Source organism: Alexandromys fortis, unplaced genomic scaffold (genome assembly GCF_014885135.2).
Source record: "Alexandromys fortis isolate MF-2015 unplaced genomic scaffold, M_Fortis_MF-2015_v1.1 scaffold_23, whole genome shotgun sequence".
In the NCBI taxonomy this organism is placed as follows: Eukaryota; Metazoa; Chordata; class Mammalia; order Rodentia; family Cricetidae; genus Alexandromys; species Alexandromys fortis.
Window position 1 is genome coordinate 15,628,105 of NW_026067907.1, and position 18,398 is coordinate 15,646,502.

General features: G+C 34.0%; 2 protein-coding genes across 2 annotated transcripts; both read right to left on the minus strand.

Annotated features, from left to right (window-relative positions):
* Window positions 1-4,590: 4,590 nt before the first annotated feature.
* Window positions 4,591-5,538, minus strand: LOC126497783 (olfactory receptor 8H1-like). The gene has a single exon (XM_050135957.1). The coding sequence runs from the start codon at window positions 5,536-5,538 to the stop codon at window positions 4,591-4,593; it is 948 nt and encodes a 315-aa protein (XP_049991914.1).
* A 5,022-nt stretch (window positions 5,539-10,560) lies between these two features.
* Window positions 10,561-11,508, minus strand: LOC126497784 (olfactory receptor 8H1-like). Its single transcript, XM_050135958.1, has one exon. It carries the CDS (start codon window positions 11,506-11,508, stop codon window positions 10,561-10,563), a length of 948 nt encoding a protein of 315 aa, XP_049991915.1.
* Between the last annotated feature and the right edge of the window lie 6,890 nt (window positions 11,509-18,398).

Sequence of the window (18,398 nt, forward strand, 5' to 3'; positions counted from 1 at the left end):
CAGGACTGGATTGGCTCCTTGATTCTGTTCCTGTGGAGCTTGCTTTCTTAGGCCCACTCTGTCCTAGGTAGCTGGCTCTGTCCCACTCCAACGGAATTTGTTGCTCAAGGTGGCATTCCTTACCTCAGGCCTACTTTGGCCTAGGTTACCTGCTTTGACCTGTTTCTGTAAATCACAGTCTGGATCCCCTCCTTCAGAAGTCTCTGGCTTGGAGTTTGTCATGCAAAGGTTTCTGGCTCCAGTCTACTGCCTCAGAGTTCCCAGGCTCAGGTGTGCCCAGAACTGCAGAGGACCTGGCTCAGGCCCTCAGAGGTCCCGGACTCATGCTCAGGCCCACAGAGGTTCCAGGTTCCTGCCTATTCCCTTTGGTGTCCCAGGTTCACTCTTGCCCAGACTGACAGAGGTCCTGGCTCAGGCTTAGTGCCTGGAGGTCCTGGGGTCCTGGCTTAGGTCTACTCCCTTGAAGGTCCGAGATTCATGTCCAAACCCTCAGTAGTCTCTGGCTCTGGCTTATGTGCTCAGTGGTTACTCCCCTTACCTCTTCTGAAAAGGGCAGTTAGTGCACAGCCTCTCGTTTTGGCCAAAAATCAAATTGCTAATCAAAGTAAGAGGAAGAGAATAAAATCTCAAGAAAAGTGGAGACAACTGCTTATGTATAGTGACTCAAAATAAAAGAAAAATAAAGTTTAGGTACATAGGTCAAAGGCAGAGAATTTGCCACATGTCTAAGAGTCAATGTTCCATTCCTATAGAGACAAAAAGGAAAACAAAACTATATTTACAAATTTTATATTGGAAGAAAATGGAGCACAAATACTAAAAAAAAGCAGAATTGGGTCTTTGTCATATTAGGGGTCATATTAAAGATTATTTCATAACTATTGATGATGTATGTGCCTTGAATTCAAGCTCTTTGGAGAAAGGCATAATAAAAAAATAAGTAAACTAGTGATATAACATGTTACAATTTTATTTATATTTAAACTTAAGCAATAGTTTTAAAACTTTTCATATTAGCATCATAAACTAAGAAATTATTTTCTTGTTGCTACATCCTCCAAGCTTTTATCTTTCTCATGACACAAGATATGATTAGACTCAAGAGGCAAAATATCTCTGGTCTTTATCTTAATTTGCTCTGTTGTGATAATTCTTACAATGTTGACTAAGGTATGCAATGCAATACAAAGAATATTATATATATATGCATATATATAATTAAACTGAAATGTATACCTAATTTATTTCATGTTGAATATAGCTTTCGTTGGTAATCATACTATATAAATGTTAATATGAAGCAGGTAAGACATCTCACCTAAAACTGTATTCTTTGCAATTTTGACAGTCTACAAAGTGAAAGATTTTGTTGAATACAGTTGCTAACACAAGAGATGGCAAGAGATGTAAGGTTCCTAGACATAGAAATAGACAAGACAAGGAAAGTAGACTTTCAAGTTAAAATATGGTTGGACAACTGCCTTCTAGGTGTGTGTGATTATACATATAGGTTAGTGCATCACCCCCTTACAAGGTCCAGGTAACACTGAAGAAGACAGGCAGCTGGGGATTGAGAATAGTAATATGAAACAAGCACTGGTGTTTGTTCATGTCCTGGATGTCACAATGATGAGCTTACAGAGACTGTGGCTACTGCCCAAGTCCTAGAAACACACACACGTATGTCCTCTAGTTGAAAAAAAGTTTTACCAGTAATTGGAGGATTTTGAAAATAAAAAGGGGGTGATGATAGCAGGAGCTAATACAAAGACAAAATATTGTGTATAAAATACTGACGTCCTTTATAGAGATGAGCACTCATTGTAACTTACCTACTAGTTTAACGATTGTCCTACTGAGGGCAGATTCTTCCCTGATCAAACCTAAGAGTAGAAGTAGTTCTATGGTTATAAATATACATTGTACACAAGAATGATATCTGTGAAAAAATGTTTTAATGTTGAAATCTGTAATGCTTTTACATTCCTATGAATAGGATAAAAACTATTAGGTTATGTCTGCATTAAAAAGGATTTAATAAAATATGTATTTAAATATATATTTGTATTTAATACCAGCAACAAAATATGACAGAAATGAGGAAAATATACAGAATGAGGCACATTCAAAATCAAAGAAAAACAAACTAGAATATATTTATTGTGAACATTTATTAAGCTGTGTTTTTATTACAAAAATAAAGAAATTGGAGTAACAAAATTATAAATTACAGACAACAAAATCACTAAAGAAAAATAAGACAATTTTCATGGAATATTGATATAGTACAATGCCAGTCTTTAAAAGTGATAAAACAGGGACATATCTAATATTTGAATTAACTGAAAAACTTAGGTTTGTAAAAATAAGCATAGTAGAATATATATATATATATATAGATAGATAGATAGATATGTATTATAGAGATATAATCTTAAATAAGTAGATAAACTTTCAGAAATATGTAAATGTATAAATCATATCTATATAACTACAAGAGATAAACAAAGTTAAATACTAAGAGAGTGGTTCTACCTTTTCTAAAACAATTCTTAGTGAAATATATATAAAATAAATAGTATTATACATACACGTACTTCTGAAAATAAATTTAATCCTCTATGTGAAAATGTTTTGAATTACAAAAAAATACAAATTTATAGTCAATAATATGCCTTAGAGTATTTACTTCCATAATATAGGGAAATTTCTGTCATTTATTTTTAACATTTTATAAATGTGAATTAATAGGATAAATGTCGGTGAACATATGCATGCAGATGATCTGACTTTTAAATTTAGCAGCTGTACACACAGGGGTTATGTCTGTACCCAGAATTCTGACTTGTGTGTATAGGATATGAGCTCTAATCTAATGTGGGACAATAAGTAAGATCTTACCCACACACTGAGAATATGCACAATGCACAACTTATATTCACAAAGATGGTCAAATATTTGACTTCTCAGTAAGTGAAGGAAGTTACAAAAGAACATAGAGAAAAGGACATCCATTTGTTATGTTACACTATACAAAAGTACGAACAAGTTATTGATTAATACGAATATGGAAATACGTGTAATATATTACAGTGTTTCTTTTGCTTAATAACCTTAACCATTTTCCATATTGTCACCAATATTACAATTTACCATTTCTTATCATTTAATTATGTTTCAATTATTTAAATGAAATACATATTTTATAACTATTGGTTTTATTTTGGCTATTTGCATAATTTTAATTAACTAAAATGTGGCTAAGTATCTGTAAATATACTTCAAATCAACTACAAATGAAATTTAGCAATGATCTTAATTTATAATAAGCAGAGAACTTAATTTTATCAATGAATTTTATCCATTTTGTTATCTTATTTGCAGGGAGCCGATTTGAATGGCTGCCATTACAAGATGGCATTTGGCCCCAGCCTTGCTTGATACCATAATAAAGGTTGCAGTTCTTCCACCAGAAAACAGGATGAGTTGTTGCGATCTAGCTGCCCACACTTCCCCTGACAGGCAGGGGAACTTCCTTGTGGTCTGTAATTGACAGGGATGTTCCCCTGCTTTCTTTCCTGCCGGTGGGTCTCCAGAAAAGCAGTTAAAGTATCAAAGTAGCAAAGGTTGCTAGGCAGACTCCCTATATAAGCAGCTACAGCTCAGAGCTCGGGGCCCCTTGCTTTCTGCTCTCCCTTCAACCAAGAGGCTCCAATAAAGCCTGATTTGAGAAGAATCCTCGTCTGGTGGCTGTTCTTTCCTGCTGGTCAGGGGAGTTCGCCGCACTTATTGACTTGTAATTATTATTTATTTTATTCAACTGAGAAAGATGAGACTAAAAAGGTCACTCACTAACTATTGATACATCCAACATAAAAAACTTTCATAACACAAATGACTGACTTTTAAAAATGTTAATGTTTCAGTGTTATGTTTCCTAAGTCAGATATCTGACATTTAATAACATATTAAGTACTATACTACCTTACGCCTTTAATCCCAGCACTTGGGAGGCTGAGGCAGGCGGATCTCTGTGAGTTCGAGGCCAGCCTGGTCTACAAGTGCTAGTTCCAGGACAGGCACCAAAAACTACAGAGATACCCTGTCTCGAAAAAAATAAGAAAAAAAAAGAATTTAAGAATGTTTTTTCAATTGCATGTTATTTCTCCTGATAATCTCAAATATTCAGAGCATGAGTTACTATAAATGTCTTGATTTTTAATTGATACAGATTTTTAAAGTCGCCTTCTGAGAAATGTCTAAACATTGGTCTTGGAAGAGAAGTTCAAACCAAGCACAAAGAACGAAACAAAGCTGATGGGTTCATACAGAGACAGAGAAGGTAAAGAAGTGATCAATATCCAAGTGGTGGTGGCTCGCACGTTTAATTCCAGCTTGGAATACGGAGACAGGAACATCTTAGTTTGTTTGAGGCCATCCTGGTCTACAGAGTGAGTTCTAAGCTAGCTAGTGCTACACTGCCTGGAAAACAAACACACACACACAAACAAACAAACAAACAAAAACACGAACAAGTGATATGCTCAGTAGCAAAAAAAAGGAGAAGTGTTTAAATATCTGGCAACATTGTTATGTAAATTCCTGGGACCCTTCTTTCTTTTTCACAAGTCTAAGGGCAGCACTTTTCACTTCTTTGTTTCTGAGACTATAAATGAGTGGGTTCAGCATGGGGATCACAATTGTATAGAAAACAGAAGCTACTTGGTCCTTTCCCAGAGAGTAGGACTTGCTTGGCTTCAAATAAGTAAAGATCATAGTTCCATAAGAGACAGTGACTCCTAGGAGATGTGAGGCACAAGTGGAAAAGGCTTTGTGCTTACCTGAGGAAGAATTTATCTTCAAAATCGTAGAGAGAATGGACACATATGAAAAGAAAATAATGAGAAGGGACACCAGTAGAGTAAGTCCAGCTAGAATGAATATGTTGACCTCAGCATCATAGGTATCACTGCAGGACAGGGCTAAAATTGGGAATGCATCACAAAAGAAATGATGGATTACCTTGGAACTGCAGAAATTCAAGGTGTTTATAGGAGAGATAGTGCTAATGGAATCCATAGCTCCAATCACGTAGGATACAGTGATAAGAGCATGGCAGCGTCTTGTGGACATAATAACTGGATAGTGTAGGGGATTGCAGATGGCTACATAGCGGTCATAGGCCATGGAAGACAGTATAAAGCATTCAGTTACAGCGAAGAGGGCAAAAAAGTACAATTGAATGAAGCAGTCCATGAAGGAAATGCTCTTTCTGGAAGTCAGCAGGTTCTCCAAGGTTTTAGGTGTGATGACAGTTGAGTAAATGAGGTCAAGGAATGACAAGTGGGTGAGGAAGAAATACATCGGAGTGTGAAGCTGGACTTCTAGACGAATGATTAACATCATGCCTATGTTCCCCAGCACAGTGGCCATGTATATAAAGAGAAACAGCACAGAGAGGACTAGCTGGATCTCCTTGGAATCTGTCAATCCCATAAGTATAAAGTTAGATTCATTTGTGTGGTTCCAGGCATTCATAGTTAATGGTTCTAAAATCTGCAGAAATTAAAGACAATACTTAACCTGAGTGATCCAAAATGTTTTGTGTATATGCATTTAAAAGTCCTTTATTATAATTGTGTTTTCTCTCAAATAATATTAGTTTACAGTTTGAGGTTTATAAAATTTAATTGCCCAAATAGACAGATATATAAAGCATTACTTGTTTATGCGCTCATATTGGTAAGTATACTTCACAATGTTGGTAGAACTGGTACTGTCATGAAATAATTCATTTAGGCTACAACAAATATTAGCCTCTATTAACTACTACTTATCATCCATTATGATTCTTTTATACTAGGTAAATAATGCAAAAAGATCAAATAAATTACAAGAAATACAATTGTGTCTATGTATGTGTGTATATATATATGTGTATGTATGTATATATATATGTATATATGTGTGTGTGTGTATATTGAGCCCGAATTCTACTTATAATTCTGTGTTCCTAATTTTCATTATTCGAGTTAATAAAGCTCCATTTAAAAATTGCATAAATTGTGAAATAAGATGCCAAACAAACCTAATGGATCAATTCTTTATTTCTTAATAATGTCAGTTAAATGTGATTACAAAATATTTCACTTCCTATAGGAATATTAAGGATGAGAGAATGTTTTTATTACCTGACAGTCTAAAGTTAAAGTTTTCTAAGATGACAGTATTGGATTATGTGCATTTATTTTAGAATCTCATTCCATCAAGTACACATTTCTGTTCACAAAAATTCTGGATAACATATAAAATTAACAAAAGATATTTTTACAAAGATCTTTTAAGTTCATCTAATCCATTCTGATTTTTAAAATACTTACTGTGAACAAAACTAGCGATGAGTAAGCAAACAAACAAAGCCTTTTATAAGATTTTATGCCCAAAAAATTTCATCTGCTCCCTTTTTTCAAAATAGAGAATGTACATAAGGATTTGACAAAATCTGTACTAAAGCATTTATTTTCCTTTAGGTTTTTGTTTCAACATTTTCCTGAATTCATTATTCGTATTGTGAAGATAAATTTTACACCCTAATAATTTTATATATTTCTCAGTAAAATTAATATTTTCCTTGTAAAATATAGCCCAAACGAAGCCCCAAAATTATTGTGTTATAAACAGGCCGGTGGCTGTCTTTCTGCCAATATAAAGCTTTTCAACTTTATGATTGCAGGTTCTCCATGGAAGAACAATGAGCATCACGCAACATGTGGTCATCTACAGGGGCCAATTTCCCAGAAAGATTACTTGGCACGCACTCAGACCTAACGTTCAAGGACAAATTGAGTCAGGAAAAACATGATCACCCTCTCCTCTCTCTGTTGCATGAAATTAAATCTATATTCACATGTTTTTATGTAGTGTGCATATTAAATTGACTCAAATGATTTCATGATTTACCTTAGTAAAGGACAGTGGTCAAGTAGCTATATTTTATCTACTGTAGGAAGACAAATTTTTCTGTAATATGTCAGCTACTTCATCAGTATCACTCATTTTTTTCTCTTACAATCATTACAATTTTGAGAAAATGAAGAAATGTTCACAATGCCCATGCATTACTGTACCAGAGCGGTATCACAGCAGTAACTTAAAACTGTTCAGATGTTTAAATTTAAATAATAATACACATCACTTATGAAATTTGGACATTTAAAACTTTGCTTTTTATACTTTTCTTCTCTTTCCCTCTCCCTCATGCATTTTTGTAATTTAACAGTCACCCTTTCTTTATTTCTGAACAATTTTATTTTCTTTGACTGTTCTTTTGATTTTTATTTAGTTTCATTTAATTACAATAGCAGATATTTATTGTATAAACTATTTAAAGTATTATGAAAAGTTTTTACACAGGTATATGATGAACTTTGACCATGTTAAAGATTTTTAATTCCCTCTCTTGTCCTGCGTCCTCCCTCTTTGTGATCATCTTTCTCCTTAATTAAAGTTGCCTTGCTTTATATTTAATTCATTCTAAATTTTATATATATACATATAATTTAAAATGCAGTATTTGATGTTGTAATCACAATGTGATGATTCCCCATTTGCACTCATTTCGGTATATAAAATAGGCTTTGTTCCATCAAATCTCTGATAAGTACATGTGATACATGCCATATTTTCTTTACCTTTTCATTCCTAGTTAAGATCTAAAATTTTGTCCACATTTCACTATATAATTAGAACATAGGTACACTAGGATGTCTATTATATGCTATCTATATTCTTTATGTACATACGCATTAACAGTACAGCTTGATCATTTGCTAATTGTCTTTAATTTTCATATATGAAGTACATATCAATTCATAACCTAGATGAGGTAATCAACAAAGAAAGAGTAACTTGATGGAGTGAGGCATTATGGGTATAGAGAAACACCTGGTGTTAGAGAAATTCTCAGGAATTCACAATGTTGACCAAACAATAGTGGAGAGGGTCTCTGATGGGGTCTTCCCCCTTAATCAGAGTAGTGACTACTCTAATTGTCATCATAGAACCTACATCCAGTAACTGATGGAATCAGATGCAGTGACCTCCAGCCAAACACTGAGCTGAGCTCCTGGTGTTCATTGAAGACAGAAATGAGAGATTAAATTAATAAGGAGAGGTCAAGAACATGTTGGCGAAAACACCTGAATCAAGCTAGTGGATGGTCACAGACTATGGACTGCATAGGTGTGGTAAGAAAATATAGCTTCCGTTGTAATTTATGGTTCTCTCCATACTACCAGCGAAGAAAAGTCATCAACAGACTTACATAGCTGTGAATACTGGGAAATAAATTAATGACTATCCTGACAAGCCATGCTACAACTTTAATAGTTTCATGATGGTCTTAGAGTAGCCAACTACATTCTGTTTGATATAAATCCCCTTCACAATTCAGAACTTATGACTTATCTTATTAATTGTTAAAATCTTATGTCTTGCTAAGTTATAGCCACTTTAGTAGAACCTATAACTATTTTTCTCATAAAAGGATATAGCAATAATCTAGCTCCTAATCCTTATTTTAGTAATCATACACTAGTAAATTTATCAATCTCCATAAGAGAAGCTTCTAGGTAGCAATTAATTAAGAGATGCAAAGATGGTCAATATATAGAGATGTTCAATATAGAGAACACAAGAATACTCAGCTCTTAAAAGAATTTCATATATAAAATGCTCTTTTCTTAAAGGCTGAGGGATTATCACAGAAAAAAACAGCAGAAAGATTATGAAAGCCAGAGAAAGTGGAAGTGTGTAGAAAAAAAGTATTTTTAGGGTATTAAAGACTGTACTATTACAAACATGAAATCACAACAGCTGGGACTGCTGCGTTGATCTATAAAATCTCAAGGTTCCCCAAAATTCAGAATGGGTAATTGATGTATGCACAAAGTTCTAGTGTGTGTGTACGTGTGTGTGTGTGTGTGTGTGTGTGTGTGTGTGTGTTTTATATCGCTGTAGTATAAGGAACTTCTCATCTTGTCTTTTGAGGAACCGCATAGAAAGTCCTAACATGGCTTCACTGATGTATATTCCATCAGCACATACACACACACACACACACACACACACACACACTCATAGACACACACAGACACACACACTCACACATACGCACACTCTCACACAAAATACAAATTTATAGTCAATAATATGACTTAGAGTATTTTCTTCCATAATACAAGAAAAACTCAGTCAATCATTTAATTCAATAATTTATTTTTAACATTTTATAAATGCGAATTAATAAGATAAATGTCAGTGAACATATTCACGCAGATGATCTGACTTTTTAAAGTTTAGGAGCTGCATACACAGGGGTTATGTCTGTACCCAGAATTCTGACTTGTGTGTATAGGATATGAGCTCTAATCTAATGTGGGACAATAAGTAAGATCTTACCCACACACTGAGAATATGCACAATGCACAACTTATATTCACAAAAATGGTCAAATATTTGACTTCTCAGTAAATGAAGGAAGTTACAAAAGAACATAGAGAAAAGGACATCCATTTGTTATGTTACACTATACAAAAGTACGAACAAGTTATTGATTAATAAGAATATGGAAATATGTGTAATATATTACAGTGCTTCTTTTGCTTAATAAAATTAACCATTTTCCATATTGTCACCAATATTACAATTTCCATTTCCTTATCATTTAATTTTGTTTTAATTATTTAAATCGAATATGTATTTCATAACTATTGATTTTTATATCTGGCTATTTGCATAATTTTCACTAATTGAAATGTGGCTAAGCATCTGTAAATATACTTCAAATCAACTACAAATGAAATTTAGCAATGATTTTAAATTATAATAAGCAGAGAATTTGGTTTTTATCAATGTATTATATCCATTTTGTTATCTCCTTGACTTGTAATTATTATTTATTCTATTCAACTGAGGAAGATGAGACTAAAAATGTCATCCACTAACTATTGATATATCCAACATAGAAAATCTTTCATAACACAAATGATTGACTTTTAAAAATGTTAATGTGTCAGTGTTATGTTTCCTAAGTCAGATGTCTGACAATTAATAACATATTAAGTACTGTATTACCTTAAGAATTCAAGAATATTCTTTCATTTGCATGTTTTTTCTCCTGATAATTTCAAAAATTCAGAGCATGAGTTTACTATAAATGTCTAGATTTTCAATTGACACAGATTTTTAAAGTCCCATTCTGAGAAATGTCCAAACATTGGTCTTGGAAGAGAAGTTCTACACATGCACAAAGAAGGAAACAAAGCTGATAGGTTCATACAGAGACAGAAAAAGTAAAGAAGTGATCAATATCCAAGTGGTGGTGGCTCGCATGTTTAATTCCAGCTTGGAATACAGAGGCAGGAGGATCTTAGTTTGAGGCAATTCTGGTCTACAGAGAGTTCTAAGATAGTGCTACACTGCCTGGAAAACAAAGAAACACAAACAAGTGATATGCTCAGTAGCAAAAAAAGGAGAAGTGTTTAAGTATCTGGCACATTGTTATGTAAATTTCTGAGAGCCCTCTCTCTTTTTCACAAGTCTAAGGGCAGCACTTTTCACTTCTTTGTTTCTGAGACTATAAATGAGTGGGTTCAGCATGGGGATCACAATTGTATAGAAAACAGAAGCTACTTGGTCCTTTCCCAGAGAGTAGGACTTGCTTGGCTTCAAATAAGTAAAGATCATAGTTCCATAAAAGACAGTGACTCCTAGGAGATGAGAGGCACAAGTGGAAAAGGCTTTGTGCTTACCTGAGGAAGAATTTATCTTCAAAATTGTAGAGAGAATGGACACATAGGATAAAGAAATAGTGATAAGAGACAGCAGTAGAGTAGAACCAGCTAAAATGAATATGGTGACTTCAGCATCATAGGTATTGCTGCAGGATAGGGCTAAAATTGGGAATGTGTCACAAAAGAAATGGTGGATTACCTTGGAACTGCAGAAATTCAATGTACTTAAACAGAACACAGTGACAGAGGCATCCATAGCTCCAATCACGTAGGATACAGTGATAAGAGCATGGCAGCGCCTTGTGGACATAATAACTGGATAGTGTAAGGGATTGCAGATGGCTACATAGCGGTCATAGGCCATGGAAGACAGTATAAAGCATTCAGTAGCTGCCAAAAGTACAAAAAAGTATAATTGAATGAAGCAGCCATTGAAGGAAATGCTCCTTCTGGAAGTCAGCAGGTTCTCCAAGGTTTTAGGTGTGATGACAGTTGAGTAACTGAGGTCAAGGAATGACAAGTGGGTGAGGAAGAAATACATCGGAGTGTGAAGCTGGGCATGTAGATGGATGATTAGCATCATGGCTGTGTTCCCCAGCACAGTGGCCGTGTATATAAAGAGAAAGAGCACAGAGAGGACTAGCTGGGTCTCCTTGGAATCTGTCAATCCCATAAGCATGAATTTAGAGTCATTTGTGTGGATCCAGGCATTCATAATTAGTGTTTCAATATTCTGCAGAAATTAAACACAATGGTGAATGATTTAAAATGTTTTGCATATATGCATTGAAAGCCTTTTATTCTACTTGCATTTTCTCACAAACAATATTATTTTACAGTTTGGGCTGGTAACAAATTTAATTGCCAAAATAGACATATATATAAAGGATCACTTGAGTAAGTGTTCATATTGGTTAGTATACTTCACAATGTTAGTGGAACTGGTACTGTCATGAATTAACTCTGTTAGCCTATAACAAATAATAGACTGTATAAGCTACTACTATCCATTTATTTCATAGTAGATAAAATAAATGAAGAGAATTTAGTACAAATGGATCTTTGCGCATAAATATATTTTGAGCCCAAGTTCTACTTATGATTCTGTGTTCCTAATTTTCATTAGCTGAGTTAATTACGCCCAGTTTAATTATTGCATTAATTGTGAATGATACAAAGCAAACTTAATACATGATTAATTCCTTACTTTTAATAATGTCATTTCACTATGATTTTAATAAAATTCACTTCTAATAAGAATATTCAGGGTACTGAATGTTTCTATTACCTGACAGTCCAAAGTCAAATTTTTCTATAACTATAGTATCAGATAATATATGTTTATTATAGAATCTCATTCAACCAACTACTCATCTCTGTTCATAAAAATTCTGTATTATAAAATTTAAAATTGATACCTGTGCACAGATTTTTTAATGGAGCTTCTATTTCACTTTAACCTATCTAATTCATTCTGATTTTAAAAATACTTACTGTGAACCAAAATTCTTGAGGAAAAAGCAACAAACAAAAACCTCTTTTAATATTTTATGACCACAAAATTTTATCTGCTCTTCTTTTTTCAAAATAACATACAAAATCTACATGAGGATTTGAAAACATCTGAGCTAAATTTTTATTTTTCATTAGGTATTTTTTCCAACATTTTCTCTGAATTTATTATTCATATATTGAAGATAAATTTAACAATCTACAAATTTTATGCAGTTGTCTGTGAAATGAAAATCTTTTGGTGAAGTATGGCCCAAATGAAGTCCAGGAAGTATTATGGTATGAACAGGTGAGTGAATGCCGGGCCTTTCTGCTTGAGGATTCCAGGTTCTTCATGTAAGAACAATGAGCATCACGCAACATGTGGTCATCTACAGGGGCCAATTTCCCAGAAAGATTACTTGGCACCGTTTCAGAAATAAAGTGCAAGAACAAATTGAGTCAGGAAAAGCATGGTCACTTTGTCTACTTTTTGTTGCATGAAATTAAATCTATGTTCACATATTTTTATGTAGTGTGCATATTAAATTGACTAAATTGCTAAATATTTTCATAATTTTCCATTGTATATGATGGTGATTAATTAAGTATATTTTATCTTCTGTATAAAGATGAATTTTTCTGTCATATGTCAGCTATTTCATCAGTTCACATTTTTTTTCCTTAAAATCATTTCAGAATCATTAAAGCACAGAAATGTTCTCAACGTCCATGCATTATTGTAAATATAGTATCACAGCAGTAATTCAATACTGTTCAGACGTTTAAATTTAAATAATAATCCACATCACATCCTAATTTGGGATATTCAAATCTTTCCTTTCTATATTTTTTTCTCCACCTCTCTCATGCATTTAAGTACATTCACTGTCTCCTTTTCTTTCTTCCCTGCTTTTCTCCATTTCTGAACCATTTTTCTATTCTTTTATTGCTCTTTCCATTTTTACTTAGTTTCTCTTAATTACATTAGCTTATATTTATTGTACATACTAATTAAAGTTTTACGAAAGTTTTCACACAGTGGCATAATAAACTCTGGTCATGTTAAGGCTTCTTAATTCCCTCTTCTGCCCTGCCTCCTCCCCCTTAGTGGTGGTCTTCTTCCTCCTTGATCATAGTTCCCCTGTAAGCTTCATATTTCATTTTTTCTACATTCTACGTATTGCAGAAAATGTAGTATTTGATGTTGTAGTCACAATGTGGTGATTCCCCATTTACATTTATTTTGTGATAAGCAATATGTTTTGGTCCATCCAATCTCTGATAAGTACAAAGAAAAAACCCAAGAAACACATACACACACAGAACCACATGCATTCATTCACACAGAAAAATTAGAAATCATAATATACTAGCAAGTACCTAGAGGACAAAAAACAAGAAATATCCAGAGAGAACATCATGAGACAAAACCATCATTCCTACAAAAGCACCATTGAGTTTATTTTGAATTGAGTTTCCTTTGCTAAGAACGGGCCCTGCACTTAAGTGTGGTCTGTATAGCAAGTGAGACACTGTTGAAGAAAGTTAGTTTTCCTTTTGTGAGCAGTTGTCAGTTGGAGGTAGCTTCTGAGTTAAGAATGGGACTTGTGTACATTTGTCCTCTCTGACCTAGGACTGTATCTGACATAGACCTACTCAGGTCCTTTGCATGTTGCTAGAGTCTCTAAAAATTTCTCTTGTGAACAAGCACTACTTTTCAAAAGAAAAATTCTGTATATTCATATCCAGTAGTCATTTTAAGATTAAAAATTCCATGCATTGATAGATCTTATGTAATTCCCTTTAAATATTATAATATGATGGAATTTATAACACATAAAAGTCAGACTTTCATTGTATGAACTAGGATTTCCACCATAATAAACACATTTGAACCATCCCAGGGATGGCAGTTCTTCATATTGCTCTATGTTACTACATATCCTGGGACATTTGTAAAGTTTACTTTCATATATTTGAAAAAAACTAAGGAACACTAACAAATGAACAATATATTTGATATTAGTGAACATTTTAGAGATTGGTTAATGCTAAAAGCTCAATTCATACAGCATAATCAGATTAAACTGTCTAAATATATTTTGAATAAGGACAACAAGGGACATGCCAACATAGACTGGAAAAAGACCACATAGACTTAAACCATATAGGATGAATTAAAGGCAATTAAATAATTTGGAGATATAGTCCTGCTCAGAGAAGAGTTCACCAATGGGTTCTATAGTACTGAGTGGTTAACAGAAAAAAAAAAAACTACAAGTAATACTGTAAGAACTCTATTTATTGCATTTAGGAATATGTTTGTATGTATATATACATGATTACATGTAAAATAATGAAAGTAAGAGGTCTAAATCAGAAACAGCAAGGAGAGGTATGTAGGAGGATTTGAAGGGATGAATCAGAAGGTGGAAATTATGTCATATAAAATAACAAAATTTAAAAAGTGCTAAGTATGAATAAACTGATAACATCGTTTTTTAAAAGGTGCAACATTTAACTGTAGATCTTTTCTCTAAATCAGCAAAGCAGAATACAACATTCTCACAGTAATGAAGAGTAGGAGATTCTTATGTATCTCAATTTATTTCATTCTGATATTTTCCTGAGGTTTCTTCAGAAAGAATGACTATTTCAGAAGTTTAAAATATATATTACTTGTGTAGTTAATGGCATTATTTTTCATAAATCATAACTTGATCAAAATTTCTGAGAACAATGTAATTCATAAGAAGAATCTTAATTGGTAATGATTAGATAAAATAATCACAGACTTTAAAACAACATGCAAACTGTGACAAACAAATCACCTTCACAACTTCTCCACAACAGATCAAATATTACAGGCTCTGAGACAAGGAAATAGGTTTTCTCTTTTGTTAGCTAACTAATTATATTTCAGAGCTAACTATTAAGCTATCATAGAGGTCAAGCCTAGGCATATGTGCTTAAAAACAATACCAAAGAAACTCAGTAATTAAAAAATTTAAAGTAATTAAAATATATTTGAGACCAGTTATAGACACAGGAAGAATCAAAGAAGGAAAAGGGAATCCTGGAATAGATAGAGTACTCATGTATGAAATTCTAATACAAACTAACTCAAAGTAAAAATACTGAAGAAAATGAGAGTTGAGCATTGGTTAAGATTGTCTTTCTACGTGAATTTTACTCCAGAAGACACCAAGTTTATCCACTCACCCTGAGAAAAGGTTATTTGATCTCTATCTTGTCTTTATCCTTCCTCCTTTCCTGAATTATTTTTATGTAGGAGGAGGACTGCTTGTTTGTCCATAGCCACTGAGCCCCAAAATAATCACACAGAAAGTAAATCATTGCTTGATCTTTTAGTTCTAACTTCTCACTGGCTAGATTTTACATCTTAATTTAATCCATCTCCATTAATCTGTGCCTCACCACAAGGTCGTGTACTACCAGAAAGGTTCTGTGTCTGTCTCCATTGGGACTACATGGCTTCTCTCTGACTCCACCCTTATTTCTCCCAGAATTCAGTTCTGCCTTCCCTGCTTACCTCTTGCTCTGCCCTGCCAAAGGCTCAAGCCAGCTTTCCTTATTAACCAATCATATTCACATCACACAGAGGGGAATCCCACATAATTTTTTGCTACTATCTTATAACTTCCTTTTTTGCTACAACTTAGGAAATGGAAAGTTTTCATTTCCTTTGGATCTAGTTTTTACTTAATCAATATTTTATAGTGTATTTTTATTTAAATAAGAATAATTCTTTACTTCTCTGTCTAATCCTCATTCTTCAACCTGGATGATAATTTTCTTTCCTCTAAATAATGCCTTTTAATATTTAAAGTCAGATAGTTTTCATATTTCACATGTAAGTAAAAGCATGTGAAATTGTTTCTTGTCTGGTTAATTTCACTCAATAAAATAATCTTCACTTCTACCTATCATTAAACAACCAATAGTATTTGATCATCAAACACTGCCCAGCCAAATTTCCTAAGAATACTGAATTCTGTGTACAAGAATATTTTTCTTTACTCCTATGTTGACGATGCCTAGGCTTTTTCTAATCTTTGATTATTGTGATTTGTTATATGAATATGGCTCTCTCTATGGCATAGTGTCTGTCCTATATATTAGCCTAGCCATAATTCAAACCTAGATTTAATGGCTGCATAGCCTCTTATTTTACGAATAGAATGAAGGGAAGAACAGACAGTCCTTATGACAGTTATGTTATTCATTCAACACATTCAACAGACCCTTCTGTAAGAATTACTGTAAGTCTTAAGTGAGTCAGAAGACACAATAAGAGAGAAAAAGGAATTCCTTATTTCAAGTATTGTGGCTAAAGAAAGCTCAGAATTTAAGTACTGCTCTTGCAGAGTGTTGTATACAGCTCTCAGTACACATGGCAGCTCAAAGCCATTCTTAACTTCAATGACAGGGTTTCTGATTCCCTCTTCCATGGAGGGAGTTATAGGAATGCATAGCATATATATGCATGTAGGCAAAACATTCAAACATTTAAAACTGAAAAAAGAAAAAAAGGTAATGAGTGGAGTGTTCTGTCTCTTTCTTCTGGCCAAAAATCTGGCGATGGATCGAGATGGAGACAGAGACCCAAATTGGAGCACCAGACTGAGTTCTTAAGATCCAAATGCGGAGCAGAAGGAGGGAGAACATGAGCAAGGAAGTCAGGTCCACGAGGGGTGCACCCACCCACTGTGACAGTGGGGCTGATCTATTGGGAGCTCACCAAGGCCAGCTGGACTGGGACTGAATAAGCATGGGATGAAACCGGACTTTCTGAACATGGCGGACAATGAAGGCTGATGAGAAGCCAAGGACAATGGCACTAGGTTTCGATCCTAATACATGAACTGGCTTTGTGGGAGCCTAGCCTGTTTGGATGCTCACCTTCCTGGTACTGGATAAAAGTGGGAGGACCTTGGACTTCCCGCAGGGCAGGGAATCTGGACTGCTCATCATTCTCGAGTGGAGGGGGGGAAGGGAGGAGTGGGGGGGGAGGGGGCGATGTTTGGGAGCAGGGGGAGGGAAATAGGAAATGGGGAGGAGGCGGTAATTTTTTTTTCAACAACTAAAAAATATAAACAAAAAAAATAAATTTAAAATGAAAAAAAAATCCAGGTGCTAGTGAAAATAAGATGAGGGGAAAGAAATCTCAATTCAAGTGGAGACAATTACCTGTAATATTTTGGCCCAAAATAAAGAAAAAAATGTGTTAGGTACATAGATAGATCAAAGACAGAGAATTTGCTACATGTCTAAGATTCTATGTTCAATCACTTATATAGAAAAAAAGAAAATAGAAAACTATATAAATTTTACATTTGAAGAAAATATAGTACAAATACCAGAAAAGGAGAATTGGGTCTGTTATATTAGGGGTCATATTAGAGATTATTGTATAACTGACTGTTGGGGTATGTACTTTGTATCCAAGCTCCTGGGAGGAAGAGGCTTAGTAAAAAATAATTAAACTGGTGGTTTCACATAATGTGATTTTATTTATATTTAAACTTAAGTTATAATTTTAAAACTTTTCATATTAGCATCATTTCCTAAGAAATTATTATTCTTGTTGCTACATCCTCCAAGCTTTTATCTTTCTCATGAAACATGATGACAGTTGAGCTCTCAGTCCTAATAAGACATCGATATCACCCCGTACAAGTTCCAGGTGACACTGAAGAAGACAGGCAGCTGGGGATTGAGTAGAGTAATGTGAAACAAACACTGGTGTCTGTTCATGTCATGGACGTCACAATGATGAGTTCACAGTAGCTGTGGCTACTGACCAAGTCCTAGAAACACACACACACACTCACTTTCACAAGCTGAAAAGTAGTCCTACTTATTAAGACAATAAGAAGATAATGATAGCAGGGGCTAATACAGACAAAATACTATGTATACAATACTGATGTCCTTTTCAGAGATGAGCACTCATTGTAAATTACTCACTGGTTTATCAATTGTCCTACTGATGACAGAGACTTTCCTGATCAAATCTAAGAGTAGAAATATGTTTATGGTTATAAATATACATTGTACACAAGAATGATATCTGTGGAAAAAATATTC

Coding starts and splice junctions, on each gene's coding strand:
- LOC126497783 (XM_050135957.1), bottom strand. CDS start 5,538: ATGAATGCCTGGAACCACACAAATGAATCTAACTTTATACTTATGGGA.
- LOC126497784 (XM_050135958.1), bottom strand. CDS start 11,508: ATGAATGCCTGGATCCACACAAATGACTCTAAATTCATGCTTATGGGA.